At 37.7% G+C, this 15790-nt stretch overlaps 1 protein-coding gene across 1 annotated transcript in view; it reads left to right on the forward strand.

The window, feature by feature from the left end:
* DNAH9 (dynein axonemal heavy chain 9) overlaps window positions 1–15790 on the forward strand; it is a 486803-nt gene that overhangs the window by 97369 nt on the left and 373644 nt on the right. The window contains exon 18 of the mRNA XM_064271783.1: window positions 15044–15266. Coding sequence (XP_064127853.1) covers window positions 15044–15266 — 223 coding nt within the window. The remainder of the gene's footprint in view (window positions 1–15043; window positions 15267–15790) is intronic.

Genomic DNA, 15790 nt, shown 5'->3' on the forward strand with positions numbered 1-15790 from the left:
CACTGTGTCCCAATGTTTCTGATAGGAAATGTTTTCATTCTCATTGGATTCTATGAATTTCTTTATTCCATCCTTAATGTCTTCTGTAACCCAGTCTTTTTTGAGCAGGGTATTTTTCAGTTTCCAAGCATTTGATTTCTTTTCCCTGCTTTTTCTGTTATTGATTTCTACTTTTATGGCCTTATGGTCAGAGAAGATGCTTTGTAATATTTCAACGTTTTAGATTCTGTTGAGGCTTTCTTTATGATGTAATATGTGGTCTATTCCAGAGAATGTTCCATGTGCACTAGAAAGGGAAGTATACTTTGCTGCTGTTGGGTGGAGTGTTCTTTATATGTCTATGAAGTCAAGTTGGTTGGTTGTGTCATTTAGATTTTCCATGTCTTTGTTGAGCTTCTTTCTGGGTGTCCTGTCGTTCACTGAAAGTGGTGTGTTTAAGTCTCCTACTATTATTGTGGAGCTGTCTATCTGACTGTTCAGTGCTGATAGAGTTTGTTTTATGTATCTTGCAGCCCTGTCATTGGGTGCATAAATATTTAATATAGTTATATCTTCTTGGTATATTGTACTTTCAGCCATTATATAGTGTCCTTCCTGATCCTTTATGATGGATTTAAGTTTAAAGTCTACTTTGTCAGAAATTAATATTGCCACTCCTGCTCTTTTTTGATAATTGTTTGCTTCATATATTTTTTCCATCCTTTGAGGTTTAGTTTGTGTCTCCAAGTCTAAGGTTTATCTCTTGTAGGCACCATATAGATGGATCATTTTTTTAAATCCATTCTGCCACTCTCTGTTTCCTTATTGGTGCATTTAGTCCACTTACATTCAGTGTAATTATGGATAGATATGAATTTAGTGCTATCATTTTGATGTCTTTTTTTGTGTGTTGTTGACAGTTTCTTTTTCCCACTTAATTTTTTGTGCTGAGTAGTTTATCTTTATGTGTTGTCTTTTCCTCATATTTGTTGTTCTTGATTTTGTTTCTGCTAAGTCTCTTATTTTTTTCCTTGTATTTTATTTTGATGCATAGGATAGTTTGTCTCCTTTGTTGTTAACTTAATATTTACCCCTTATTTTCTAAATTTAAACCTAACTTTTAATTCTTCATATCGCTGTGTCTTCGTCTCCTTATGAAAGATCTATGACTAGATTTCTTAGTCCCTCTTTATTGTTTTAATGTTTTCTTCTTTTACATAATAACGTCACTATTTCCCTGTTTTCAGTGTTTGTTTTTTATCTTGATTTCTTTTTGTGATTTCCCTGTCTGGGTTGACATCTGATTGTTCTGCCCAGTGTTCCAATCTTAGGATGATACCTGATATTATTGATTTTCTAACAAAGAGCTCTCTTTTGTATTTCTTGTAGTTTTGGTTTGGTTTTTACGAATTCCCTAAACTTCTGTTTATCTGGAAATGTGCTAATTTCACCTTCAAATTTGAGAGACAGTTTTGCTCGATATATGATTCTTGGCTGGCAATTTTTTTCCATCAATGCTTTATATGAGTCGTCCCATTGCCTTCTTGCCTGCGTGGTTTCTGCCAAGTAGTCTGAGCTTATTCTTATTGACTCTCCTTTGTAGGTGACTTTTCGTTTATCTCTAGGTGCTCTGAAAATTCTCTCTTTATCTTTGGTTTTGGCAAGTTTGACTATAGCATGTCATGGTGACTTTCTTTTAAAATCTATTTTATGTGGAGTTTGATGAGCGTCTTGGATAGATATCTTCTCATCTTTCACGATATCAGGGAAGTTTTCTGCCAAAAAACCTTCAACAATTCTCTCTGTATTTTCTGTTATCCCTCCCTGTTCTGGTACTCCGATCACTCGTAGGTTATTTCTCTTGATAGAGTCCAACATAATTCTTAAGGCTTCTTCATTTTTTAAAATTCTTTTATCTGATTTTTCTTCAAATATATTGGTGCCAAGTACTTTATCTTCAAGTTCACAAATTCTGCCTTCAACTTGCCCAATTCTGCTCCTCTGACTTTCTATCGAGTTGTCTAATCTGTTAATCTTCTGAATTTCTGATTGCTGTCTTCTATGGATTTTTCCAACTTATTACATTTTTCACTGTGTTCCTGAATAAGCTTTTTAATTTCTTCAGTTGCTTTATCTCTGTGTTCCTTGGCTTGTTCTGCACATTGCCTCATTTCCTTCCTGTTGTCTTGAAGTGTTCTGTACATTAATCTTTTGTATTCTGCATCTGGTAATTCCAGGAAGGCACTTTCATCTAGAAGATCCCTTGATTCTTTGTTTTGAGAGCTTGTTTTGGCGATCTTGGTCTGTTTATGTGACTTGATATTGACTGTTGTCTCCAAGCCATCTATAAGTTATTGTATTAGTTTATTTTATGTTTGCCTACTGTATCCTAGCTTATTGCTTTGTTTTGTTTTGATATGCCCAAATGGGTCGCTTGTGTGAGCTAGCTTGATTATTTTCAGCTTTGAAGCCCTGATGTCCTGTCACCAGATGGCTAGAGCTGTTATCAGGTATATCAGTCTAGGAGTCCATTCAGTTTTCTTGTATGGATTCAGCTCAGGTGTCCAGGTAGCTGATCATCAAGTGTGTTGTACAGACTCTGTTCTACAGTCTTAGAGGGGCAGGGGTGATTGGTGTAGGTACCAGTATCTGGTTGCAGCAGGGGGTTACACTCTGAACAAGGCAGGGGGCTGAGAATCATCCCCAAGTGTCTCTATGGAAAGAGTGTCCCTTTTCCCTAGAGCATACGGCTGGGTGGGTTCTGCATGCAGACCATGAGCACCCAATGTTTTTGATGTAAGGAATGGGAGATGTCAGTTATCCTTGGACCCCTGTTGCAGATGGCTGGGTGACCTGAGTGGAGCCACCAGTCCTTAGGCCCCTGATGTGGGTAGGTTAGGACCCTGTTTAATAGGCAAATTGGTGTCAAACATCAAACACCCACCTCTCCACCACACAGCTGAAACAGTTGTAGTCTGCCAGCAAGGGCCTATTCTCCTGAAATAGGCCCACACAGGTCCACGCAAGGGGGAAACTTTACTCAAAGTCCACGGGTCGTTTATGCCTGGACAGGAGACGCTTCTGTCCTGAGCTCCCCAGGTTAGTGGAGCTGGCAAATTATCTTTTCCCCCAATTGCAAATTTATTCCTGCTTCAAGGCTGTGAAGATGGCTCTAGGCGCTCAACAGGGCCTACCTCTGGCCCAGGGAAATGAACAGCCACTGAAGCCACCTTGGGGGTGGGGGGGTGTGTTAAAATATACGCAAGTACTTAGCTTTTGTCGAGAGCGTCATTCTTCTCTGGTTGCGAAGACATGAGTAGGCTGTGTGGCTGGCTGCTTCTCCCTGTGGAAACTGGCCAAAAGCTAGCATCACCCCACCTGAGCCACTTCCAGAAATGGTGCCCGAGGGCTGTCCGCAATTCAGGTCTGGTAACTCCTCTCCTCTTCTGAACCGTCTCTTCTTCCCCCTGCTGCTCAGTTCATTTTCTCACTTTGCCTTTGAAGTTCAGGGCTCCTAGCTCATCATAAATATACTCGTTTCACTTGTTTTTTCAGATCTTCCTTGTAATAGGGCTCACTGGAAGCATCTGTCTATTCCTCCATCTCAGCCCCGCCTCTAAAAATCTCTTAAAATATATATATATTTCAAAATTGCCATTTTAATCATTTTACATGTACAATTTAATGACACTAATTACATTTATAATTTTGTGAGACTATCACCACTATCTATTTCTGAAGTTTTTCATCACCCCAAACAAAAACACAGTACTTCTTAAGTGATAACTCGTCATCCCCCCCCTTCCCAAGGCCCTGGTCACCACAAATAAACTTTCGTTTGTGTGCATTTGCCTGTCCTAGGTATCTCATATAAGTGGAAACATACAATATTTGTCCTTCTGTGTCTGACTTAATTCACTTAACATAATGTTTTCAAGTTTCATCCATGTCATAGCTGTATCCAAACTTCATTTCTCTTTGCAGCTGAATAATATTCATTATATTGAATAAACCACATTTTGTCCATTCATCTGCTGATGAGCACTTCTGTTGTTTCCACCTTTTGGCTATTATGAATAGCGCTGCAGTGAACATTGGTGTACAAGTATCTGTTTGAATCCCTGATTTTAAGTCTTTTGTGTATATACCTAGGAGTGGAATTGCTGGGTCATCTGTTAATTCTGTGTTTAACTTTTTGAGGTACTGCCAAACTGTTTCCTCAGTGGCTGCCTCATTTTATATTCCCATGAGCAATGCACGAGGGTACCAATTTCTCCACATCCTTGCCAACACTTACTTTCTATTTTTTTGGTAATAGCCAACCTAGCATTGTGGTTTTGATTTATATTCCCCCAATGACTAATGGGGAGCTGTGACAGCACAGTGGTTAAGAGTTACGTCCACTAACCAAAAGGTCGGCAGTTCAAATCCACCAGCCTCTCCCTGAAAACCCCTATGGGGTAGTTCTTCTGTGTCCCATAGGGCCACTATGAGTTGGAATTAACTCAGTGCCAATGGGTTTTCTTTTTTGCGTGTGCTTTAGGTGAAAGTTTACAGCTCAAGTTAATTTCTCATTCAAAAATTTATACATATATTGTATGTGTACCTAGTTGCAATCCCTATAATGTGACAGCACACTTCCCCTTTCTACCTATGGTTTCCTGTGTCCATTCAACTAGCTCCTGTCCCTTTCTGCCTTCTCATCCCACCTCCGGGCAGGAGCTGCCCATTTAGTCACGTGTATCTACTTGAACTAAGAAGCACACTCTTCACGAATGTTATATTTTATAGTCCAGCCTAATCTTTGCCTGAAGAGTTGGCTTCAGGAATGGTTTTAGTTCTGGGTTAACGGAGGGTCCAGGGCCATATCATCTGGGGTTTCTCTAGTCTCAGTCAGACCATTAAGTCTGGTCTTTTCACGTGAATTTGAGTTCTGCACTATGCTTTTCTCTTGCTCCATCAGGGACTGTCTGTTGTGTTCCCTGTCAGGGTGGTCATTGGTGATAGCCAGCACCATCTACTTCTTCTGGTCTCAGGCTGATGGAGTCTCTGGTTTATGTGGCCCTTTTGTCTCTTGTGCTCATATTTTCTTTGTGTCTTTGATATTCTTTATTATCCTTTGCTCCAGGTGGGTTGGGGCCAATTGATGCATCTTAGATGGCCTCTCGAAAGCTTTTAAGACCCAAAACTCCACTCACCAAAGTGGGATGCAGAACATTTTCTTAATAAATTTCGTTATGCCAATTGGCCTAGATTCCCCCGGAACTCGTTTTAATGACTAATGATATTGAGCATCTTTTCATGTGCCTGTTGGCCATTTGAGTATCTTCCCTGGAGAAGTATCTATTCAAATCTTTTGCCCATGTTTTAATTGGGCTGTTTGTCTTTTTGTTGTTGAATTGCAGAACATATAAATTTCAAAATCAGTTTGCAAAAGAAAAAAATATGTTGCAATTTTGCTTATACTTGCGGTGACTAAGATCAGTTTGGGGAGAACTGATATGTTCATGGTTTTGAGTATTCTTGTCCATGAACATGTTATCTCTCCATTTATTTATGTCTTCTTTAATATCTTTTAATGGAATTTTGTATCATTACCTTTAAAAAAATCTACATTGTCCTCAGTATTTTATGTTTTTGTTCCTAGTATAAATGATATTTTAAAATCATATTTTTCTTTGAAAATGGGATTGATTTCTGTATATTGATTTTGTATCTGCAACTTACTAATTAATTCTAATAATTTATCTAGATGCCCTTTTGAATTTCCTATGTAGGTAGTCATCATCTACAAATTATAATTTTATTTCTTTCTTTTCAGGCTTTATGCATTTTATTCCTATTTCTCATCTTACTGCATTGGCTAGGATTTGCAGTGTAATGTTGAGTAGAAGTGGTGATGACAGGCACCCTTGTCTTCTTCCTAATCTTAAAGGGGATGCTTTCAATGTTTCACTTTGAAGTATAATATTTGCTGTGTATTTTTTAAAATATACTCTTTATCTGATTAAAGAAGATTCCTTCAGTTCTTAATTTGTCAAGAGGATTTAGCATAAATAGGTAATAATTTTGTCAAGTGTTTTTTCTACCTCTATTAATTTTTAACCTCACAATGTTAAAATGGTGAATGTATTATTTGATTTCTAATATTAAACCAATTTAGCATTACTGGTAAACCCAACATGAAGGAGTATCTTTGCCAATATACACAGTTTGTTTTTATTTTCATGTGTGTAACATCTCTGCACCTATGTTTACAATTGAGACTAGTCTACAATTTTCTTATGTTTTGTCTGATCTTGGTTTTGTGGTTCTGTTAGTTTCATAAATTAAATCAGGAAGGAATCCTTCTTGTGTATTCTCTGGAAGAGTTGTTGTAAGATTGGAATTCTCTGATCCTTGAAAGTTTGATTTATATCTCCTATTGAGCCATCTGGGTCTGGTGTTTTCTTTGTGGAAAAATTTCCACCTATAATTTTTTTAATGGTTATAGGGATATTATGGTTTTCTGTTCCTCAGTTCCTTACTAATTCCTACTTTAATAGGAATTTATCCATTCCATGTAAATCTTTAAATTATTGTCATAAAATTTATAATATATCCTCTTACCTATTTAGCCTGTGCCAAGTCAGTTGCTGTGCTGCCTTTTCATTCCTATTTTTATTTGTATTTTCTGACATAATTAATCTTGCCAGAAATTTATGGAAAACAATCTTGTCAAGTAATTGATCCTCTTTAACATAGTTTGATTTCCATTTCAACACTTTATTCTTTTATGAAGGAGCCTTGGTGGTGCAATGGTTAAAGTACTTAGCTGCTAACCAAAATGTCAGCTGACTGAGTCCACTGGACCGCTTCACTGGAGAAAAGACCTGGCGACTGCTCTTCCAAAGATTTCAGCCTAGGGTACCCTATGAAGTGGTTCCGCTCTGTCTATAGGGTCGCGAGGAGTCAAAATCAACTCCACAGCAAACAACAACAGCATTTTTTTATGTTTACTATTTCCTTTCTTTGAATTTATTTGCTGTTCTTTTGCTAATTTAAGATGCATTCTTTGCTTATTAATTTTGAGCTGTTTGTCTTTTGAATGTTAAGATTTAAAGTTATAAATTTCCTTCTTAATACAATTTTGCCTTTATCCAAATAGTTTTAATGTGTAATATTTTCATTATAATTTAGTTCTGAATATTTAAAAATATCCATTATGATTTGTTTGAACTTTTTTATTAATTTCAAACACAGGTTTTTTCTAGTTACATTTATATTATTAATTTCTGAATTAAGTGCATTGTGATCAGAGACTGTGATCTTTTTAAAATGAACTTAAATTTGCCAAGGTTGCTTTATACACTACAATATGGTCAGCTCTTATGTATATCCTGCGCGCATCTGAAGAGATGGTGTATTCTGTAACTGCTGTTTCGTACGTGCCTATTTGATCAAGATTATTATTTGTGCTGTTCAAATCTACTGTATCCTCATTGGCTTTTATTTATTTGTCTGCTTACTTCATCAGTTACTGAGATAATTGTGTTAAAATCTTTCACTTTGATGGTGGATCGTCAATTTCTGCTTCTAATTCAGTCACTTTTGTTTAATATACTTTAACGGGTATCTTGTAGTGAGTATAAAGGTTTTGACTTTTTGTATCTTCCTGGCAAATTAAACATTTAATGCAAATGTAAATAGCCTAAAATGACCTTATTACTAATTATATTTCTTCAAGTAAAGTGATTTTGTCTTATATTAATATAGCTAAACCAGTTTTCTTTTGTATGACATTTACCTGGTGTATCTTTTTTTTTTAATCCTTTGGTATTCAATCTTTCTGTGTCCTTATATTAGAGGAAGTTTTTATAATCAGCATAGGACTGCATTTTTTATCCAGTTTAATAATATTTAATAATATTTACCTTTTCCTTTTTCCCCCCTCCCTTCTTGTCCACTTTTGGGTTGAATGTTTTTTATGTCTCCTTGTATTTTTCCTTTTTCTTGTTCCATTTTTTGCCTTCTGCTAACTTGGATGTTGTACTATCTGGAACTACTGTTCTTGCAGCCACTATAGCTATTTTAAAAACTGTCTTAGTTATCTAGTGGTGCTATAACAAATACCACAAGTGAATGGTTTTAACAAGAAACGTTTATTTTCTCACAGTAAAGTAGGTTAAAAGTCCAAATTCAGGATGTTAGCTCCAAGGGAATGCTTTCTCTGTCAGCTCTGGAGGAAGGTCTTTGTCCTCAGTCTTCCCCTGGCTGAAGAGCTTCTCAGGCACAGGGACCCCAGGTCCAAGTGATGTGCTTTGCTCCGGTGCTGCTTTCTTGGTGATATGAGGTCCCCCGTCTCTCTGCTTGATTCTGTCTTTTATATCTCAAGAGATTTCCTGTAGACACAATCGAATCCTGTAGGTTGAGTCCTGCCTCACTAACACAACTGCTGCCCATCCTCCCTCATTAACATCATAGAGGCAGGATTTACAACCAAAAAAAAAAACCAAACCCAGTGCCGTGGAGTCCATTCCCACTCATAGCGACCCTATAGGACAGAGTAGAACTGCCCCATAGAGTTTCCAAGGAGTGCCTGGTGGATTCAAACTGCTGACGCTTTGGTTAGCAGCCGTAGTACTTAACCACTACACCACCAGGGTTTCCAACATATAGGAAAATCAATACCGGGAATCATGGCCCAGCCCAATTGATACACACATTTTTGGGGGGACATAATTCAATCCATGACAAAAAGCATCCTTAAAAATAATAAATTTACCAGTATTTTTATTCTCTTTACAACCAATACAAAGACCTTAGAATGTGTCAGTCTTAATTATTCATCCATCTAATTCTCTCATTCCCAGTAATTGTAATCGCTCCCTCTTGTTTATATAAACCCTACAGATTATACTTTATTTTTATTCGTCCAATGGTTATTTAAATTTATCTACGTGGTTTCCAATATCCTTGGTCATTATTCCTTCCTGCATTATAGACTTTCTACTTGAGGTTTATCCATTAAAAGTTCCTTTAATACAGGGTCTGTAAGTGGAACTCTATCATTCTTTCTTTGAAAATATCTTTATTTTGCCCCTGTTCTTAAAAAAGTGGCTTTGTTGATGAGAGAATTCTAGGAGGACAGATTAGATATTTTTTCTGAGTCTATTGAAGTTATAATTTCACTGTATCCTGGCTTTCATTTTTACTGTTGAGCAATTAGCCATCCATCTAATTTTTTTTTTTTTAGAAAACTTTCTTTGATCTGAAGTTAATTTTAAGACTTTCTTTTTCATCTTTGATGACCTTCAGTTTCATAATTAAGAATCTGTGTAAGGGCTTTTTAATTTCATTTGTTGTGCAAACGATACACTGGTTCAAAAATTCTGCATGTACAATTCAGTGATAGCATTTATATTCTTCATGTAGTGTAACCATTGTTGCTATCCTTTTCCAAATTATTACACCACCATTAATGTTAATCCACTGTCCCCTAATCTTCTCATCTAACCTTTTGAGATGTTGTTGTCGTTTTGATCCCAATTAGATAAATCTTTGAGAGAGCGTGGTGCTCAAGGCAGACATACTTTATTAATTAGACTAAACTGTCGTTTGGGTCAAATCAGACTTCCAGGAAAAGTTTTGGCTTGAGGTTTAAAGTTTAAAGATTATCTCAGAGCAATAGTTTCAGGTATTCATCCAGCCTCAGTGGCTCCAGATGGTCTGGATACTCTTGAGAATTTGAAATTCTGTTTTGTTTTTTCCCACTTTTGATCAGAATTCTTCTACAGAATTTTAGATCAAAATGTTTAGTAATGGTAGCTGGACACTGTCGAGTTCTTCTGGTTTCATGGCACAGAAAGCAGATGTTCATGGTGGCAGCATTTCCTCTTCCAAGCCCTGGCTCTCTTTCTTCCTAGGTGAGGGCTTTCTTGGTCTTACTTTTCTTTCAACTATTCAAGAAAGTTCTCAGCCATAATCTCCTCAAATGATGCTTCTTCTCCTCCACTCTCTCCTCTCCTTCTGGAAGTCTTATTAGATTTCTTTGAGATCTCACCATTTATCTATCTTTCAACAACTTTTCATATTTTTTGTCTCTTTGCACTGAAGTTTGAGTAACTTCTCCACTTCCATCATACAACATTTGAATTCTGTCTTTCAGCTTTGTCTAATCTCTTGTTTAATCCATTTATTAAACTTTAAATATTAACAATATTTTTCATTTCTAGACCTTCTTCTTGGCTATTTTACAAATTTACTTGCTAGGTATTACACTCTTGTTCCTTGCTCAAATTTTAAGGCTTCTCTTCTGTTTATTTGCATTTAAAGGTTTAGGAAATACTTATTAGAGCATGATCTTAAGAAAACTTTTGATTTGTCAACTTAAAATGGTAGGTTTCTTCATACTGTATGTCTTAGTTATCTAGTGCTGCTATAACAGAAATATCACAAGCAGATGGCATCAACAAATGGAAATTTATTTTCTCACAGTCTAGTAGGCTCGAAGTTGGAATTCAGGGCACTAGTTCCAGGGAAGACTTTCTCTGTCTGTTGTCTCTGGGGAAAGGTCCTTGCCACCAATCTTCCCCTGGTCTAGGAGCTTCTCAGCACAGGGACCCCAGGTCCAGAGGACTCGCTGTACCCCTGGCATGACTTTCTTGGTCATATGAGGTCCCCCTCCTCTGCTCAATTCTTTTTTTGTATCTCAAAAGAGACTGGCTCAAGATACAACCTGATCTTGTAGATTGAGTCCTGCCTCATTAATACAACTGCCTCTAATCCTGCCTCATTAACATCATACAGGTAGGATTTACAACACAGGAAAATCACATCAGATGACAAAATGGTGGACAATCACACAATACTGCGAATCATGACCTAGCAAGTTGATACACATTTTGGAAGACACAGTTCAATCCATAACACCATGTATTAAAGATGATGTAAAGGCCTACAAAATATTATTGCTTTTTTCTTCTGGAATTACCCATTAGCGTAGCACAATGTGATCATTTTTGCATCAATAGACTACATGTTGAAAGCCCTTCTATCCCTCTTTTCACAGAGTGCTGCCATCACAGACCGTGTTTTTCATGTTATCTACTTTAATAAGTTGTATTACTTCTCTGAATCCATCCTGCAATAATACAATGGTCCACACACTATCACTGCTTCTGGGCATAGTTGGAGAGTCTCTTAAACTAACTCCATTCCTGACTGTGAGACAATGCTGAAATCATGTTTGAACTTAAAGAGCGAGCTGGAGGAAGAGCAGTGGTGGTGACCACTGAGACTGTCAGAGCTTATCTAGGCTTCTGAATGTCGATTTCCAAAAAAGCATTTTTGTATAAACTGATATACCATGCTTAAAAGGAAGAAGTTGTTTTTCTTAGTTAGTCTAGAATTGATGTTCCACTGCTATGTGGGAAAGAAATAGCACAGTAAGGCACCTAAACAGGATATCTTTTGTTCAGTAAACAGACTAAATATAGCTATTTTATTCCAATATCTGAAATCTTCACAGTTCTAATTTTGCTGTTTCTGCTGGCACCCACTCAGGAGTTCTGACTTCTTTCTTCGTGTATTTTGTAATTTTTTTTATTGTAAAGTCATGTTCCTTGGAATTTTATCTGTGGGAATCCTTTGAGGACTGGATTCTAGTTCCAATCCTCCGGAAGGATTTGCGTTTGTTTCTGCCAGTCATCAAGGGACTCTACCAACCCCAGACCACTTAAACTACAACCTGCCATAGTTCAGCCAGTGCCAAGGCAAGACAGGCAAGTTTCCATGTGGTTCCTTCTGTGCAATGTATTTATTATTTGCTCGTGCGTATGGTGTCCCAACTTTACTTGCAGCCTTCTCCTCACCTTGTGTGTTGCCTAGGCTTAATCACGTGTCCCCTGTATCAAAATTGAAGGTCAGAGTCTCCAGGATTTAGTAGAAGCTTTTTTTTTGTCATGTGAAAGGAAACCCTGTTGGCATAGTGGTTAAGTGCTACAGCTGCTAACCAAAGGGTTGGCAGATCAAATCCTCCAGGCGCTCCTTGGAAACTCTGTCCTATAGGATCGCTATGAGTCGGAATCGACTCGATGGCACTGGGTTTGTTGTGTTTTTTTTTTGGTATCATGTAAAAACCAGCTTTGGATCTTTTTTACTCCCAGGGTTCTTTCTTTCACTACATTTTCGGTCTCTGGAGATTCCTTAATTTCATGCCAGGGATTAAGAGCTACGGCTGCTAACCAAAAGGTCGGCAGTTCAAATCCACGAGCTGCTCCTTGGAAACCCTATGGGGCAGTCTACTCTGTCCTACAGGTTGGCTATGAGTCAGAATTGTCTCGGCGCAATGGGTTTAGTTTAGTTTTCTTTTTTTGGATAGTGATGCATTATAAAACTTTTTTTTCCAACTATTTGCTTAAATATTTTGTTGTTTTATCAGAAGGGTCATTTCTGGTATCATGTATACCAAACAGCTAGAAGCAGAAGTCCACCATTCTCTAACTTATTCTCCAATCAGGCTTTTAGTATACCTTTTCACTGAAATCATTCTTGTCAAGATCATGAATTATTTCCAAATGATTGAATCCAATGGTAATTATCAGTCTTTGTCTTACTTGTGCCTCTCAGCAGTACTTGTTACATCTGATCACTCCCTCCTTCCTAAGCCGTTTCTTCATTTGGCCTTCAGCGTATTTCACTTTCCTTGTTTCCCTTCTGTCTTACTGGCTAAGCCTTCTGGGTGTCTGTATTAGTCTCCTAGGCCTGTCGTAACAAGACATAAATATAAAACTGGGTGGCTTTATGAGAACAGAAATAGATTGTCTCGCAGTTCTGGAGGCTGGGAGTCCGTATGAGGGTGTCAGCCATGTTGATAACTTCTGAGGCTTTGAAGGGGAATGTGTTCCATTCCTCTCTTCTAGCTTCTGGTACCTTTGGGTGTTCCTTGGCTTACAGCTGCAGCATTGTGTGGCATCCTTCGTCTGTCTCCCTGTCTCTGTGTATCTTCTCTTTTGTAAGGACGCCAGTAATACAGGATTAGGACCCATCTGGCTCCCTTATGACATCATGCTAACCTGAATGTTAACGTCTTCAAAGACCCTCTTTCCAAATAAGGTCATATTCACATGTACCGGGGGTTCAGACTTCAGCATATCTTTTTGGAGGCTACAATACAATTGATAACAGTCTCTTTGCTGGACTTTTCTCTTCTAGGCCTCTAAATATTAGAATTTCTGAAGTCTCAATCCTGGAATTTTTTCTCTCTATGTAAAAAAAAAAAAAAAAAAAATTTTTTATGTATTTATTTTCCAAGAGACATCCAGCCCAAGGCTTTAAATCTATCTCTTTGTTAATAACTAACATTTATATTTTCAGCCCCAATATCTCTCAAAAACCCCAGACTTGTATTCAACTGCCTAATAAATTTCTGCTTCCTGTGTCTAGTGTCTGTCAAGCACCTCACAACTCACATGTTTAGAACCTAGTCCTTTCTCTGTCCCTGGCCAAAAAAAAAAAAAAACAGTCTTCCCCAATTCTTCCCCATCTGTAAATGGCATCACCATTTACCCAGTTTCCAGGAGCCATTATTGATTTATCTCATTCCCTCACATGACATAATGTTGAGTCTGGCCACTCTTCACAGACAGCATCCAAGTCAAAGCCAGTATCTTTTGTCATCTTAATCACCCCTAACTGTCTCCATTCTTGTCTCACCTCCACTGCCACCATCACGGCTACCATCTCTGCCACCTCCAGCTACTATCTGTTCTCTTCCAAATACAGATCTTTTTGAAAATGTAGATCAAGTTATGCCATTCTCCTACTGAGAATTCTCACACTTAGTATAAAATCTGAACTTCTCGCCATGGCCAGTAAAGCCTACATTGTGTGGTGCCTCGTTATTTCTCTGACCTCTTCTCCCTCCACAGTTCCTCTTACTCCTTTTATTGTTCTGCCACCCTGACTTTTTCCGTTTTCCTCAGAAAAACTACTCCTTGATGTGGCCTCAGGCGCTTTGCTTTTGCTGTTTCCTTTACCTCTTCTAGGCCTCTAAATATTAGAATTCCTGAAGTCTCAATCTCCCCCCATTTCTTCCTCACTCACTCCTTCACATCGTCTAGGTTCTGTCCAAATACCAGCTTCACAGAGAAGCCTTCACTGACCACCCCAAAGAAAACAGTCCTGTCCTTATACTCTATCCCTTTATCCTGATTTATATTTTTATAAAAAATATTTTTATAGCACTCATTATTACATGAAATTATGCAATTTATTTAGTTGGTTTGTTTAGTATTCATTTTTTCCCATTAGAATACAAGCTTTTCAAGGGTAGAGTCTGTTTATCTTATTTATCATTCTATCTTCAGGACCTGGAAGCATGCTGGGGCTCATAATAGATGTTCAGTAAATGTTTTTTTTTTAATTAAAGAATGAATCTAATTTAACCCTTACAATAAGTAAAGAGATAGAAATTATTGTTCCAGTGTTATAGGTAAGGAGACTGAGGCTCAGACACATTAAATGACTTGGCCAGGGTCACAAATCTAGTGTCAAATTCAAACCCAGGTATGGGTGACCTTAGAGACCAGGTGCTGTTTGTTTGTTTTTCTTTTTTGTTTGAATGCTGTGTTTGTAATAATTTCAGACTTACAAAAATAGTAGAGAATTCCTTTATACCCTTCATCCAGCTTTCCCAAATATTAACATCTTGCATAACCATAGCACAATTATCAAAGTCAGGAAATTAACATAGATACAAAACTATTAATTGATCTAAAGACTTTATTCAAATTTCACCAGTTACCCCACTAAACTCTCTTTTCTGGTCCAGGATCCAATTCAGGACAGCACAGTGCATTTAGGTATCAGATTTCCTTAGTCTTCTCCTTGTCTTGCCTTGTCCTCATGACCTTGACTCTTTTGCAGAGGTCCATGTCTTAACATCAGGGTAAAATATATCCAAAGTGCTTGACACATGATAAGTTTTCCATAATAACTACTATTACTTTGGGAAAAATAAGTAAATCTTCCTTTTGAGGAGTGGAAGAAGGATGGTCCCTCATATTCTGTTTGTTTTGCTTAGCTTGGCTGACCTTGAAGTGTTTATAAAAAATAGTGAGAATGGCTTGCTCATGAAAGTTGAAAAAGGAGATTTCAAAGGACTGGTTGAGATTATGGGACACCTTATGGCTCTTAAGGAACGGCAGAGCAGCACAGATGAGATGTTTGAGCCCTTGAAGCAAACTATTGAATTGCTGAAGACCTATGAACAAGAATTGCCAGATACAGTATATAAGCAGCTGGAGGTCAGTGCAAAGCTTATTGTTTTTATAGAAGAAATGGAGTGAAAGTTTCAGAATTTTTAGGTGGGCTGGTTTGAAGTGACTGAAAAACAGAGGACTTGGTGATGACCCAAGGTCTATCTTTCAGAACTATAGTGTGTGTAGCATATCTAGAATGTCTAGTGCATTCTGGAAACTCAGTAAATGTGAGAGAATGTAATGCTGAATATATGTGGGAGAATTGATATATACGAAATCACGCCCCCCCAAAATTAAAGGGGGAATAACAGGTCTAAGGGATATTAGATGGTCTAGGAGAAAATGTTGGGCATAAAAGACAATGAACAATCACTCCTAAAGAATATAGAAAAAGGTGAGGGTTACTGGGTTAGCGGTTGAAGAATAGTATAGAGTCATAGGTAAGTGATAGTTGGGAGCATTGGGCAACCAGGGTGATAAGTCAAGGAAGGTGGGGCTCCTAGAGAATGGGCCAATGACAGCAACACATAATAGTATGACCTTGTATCCTAGATGAAGATACCTGGGTA

The sequence above is a fragment of the Loxodonta africana genome, chromosome 18 (genome assembly GCF_030014295.1).
Source record: "Loxodonta africana isolate mLoxAfr1 chromosome 18, mLoxAfr1.hap2, whole genome shotgun sequence".
NCBI lineage: Eukaryota > Metazoa > Chordata > Mammalia > Proboscidea > Elephantidae > Loxodonta > Loxodonta africana.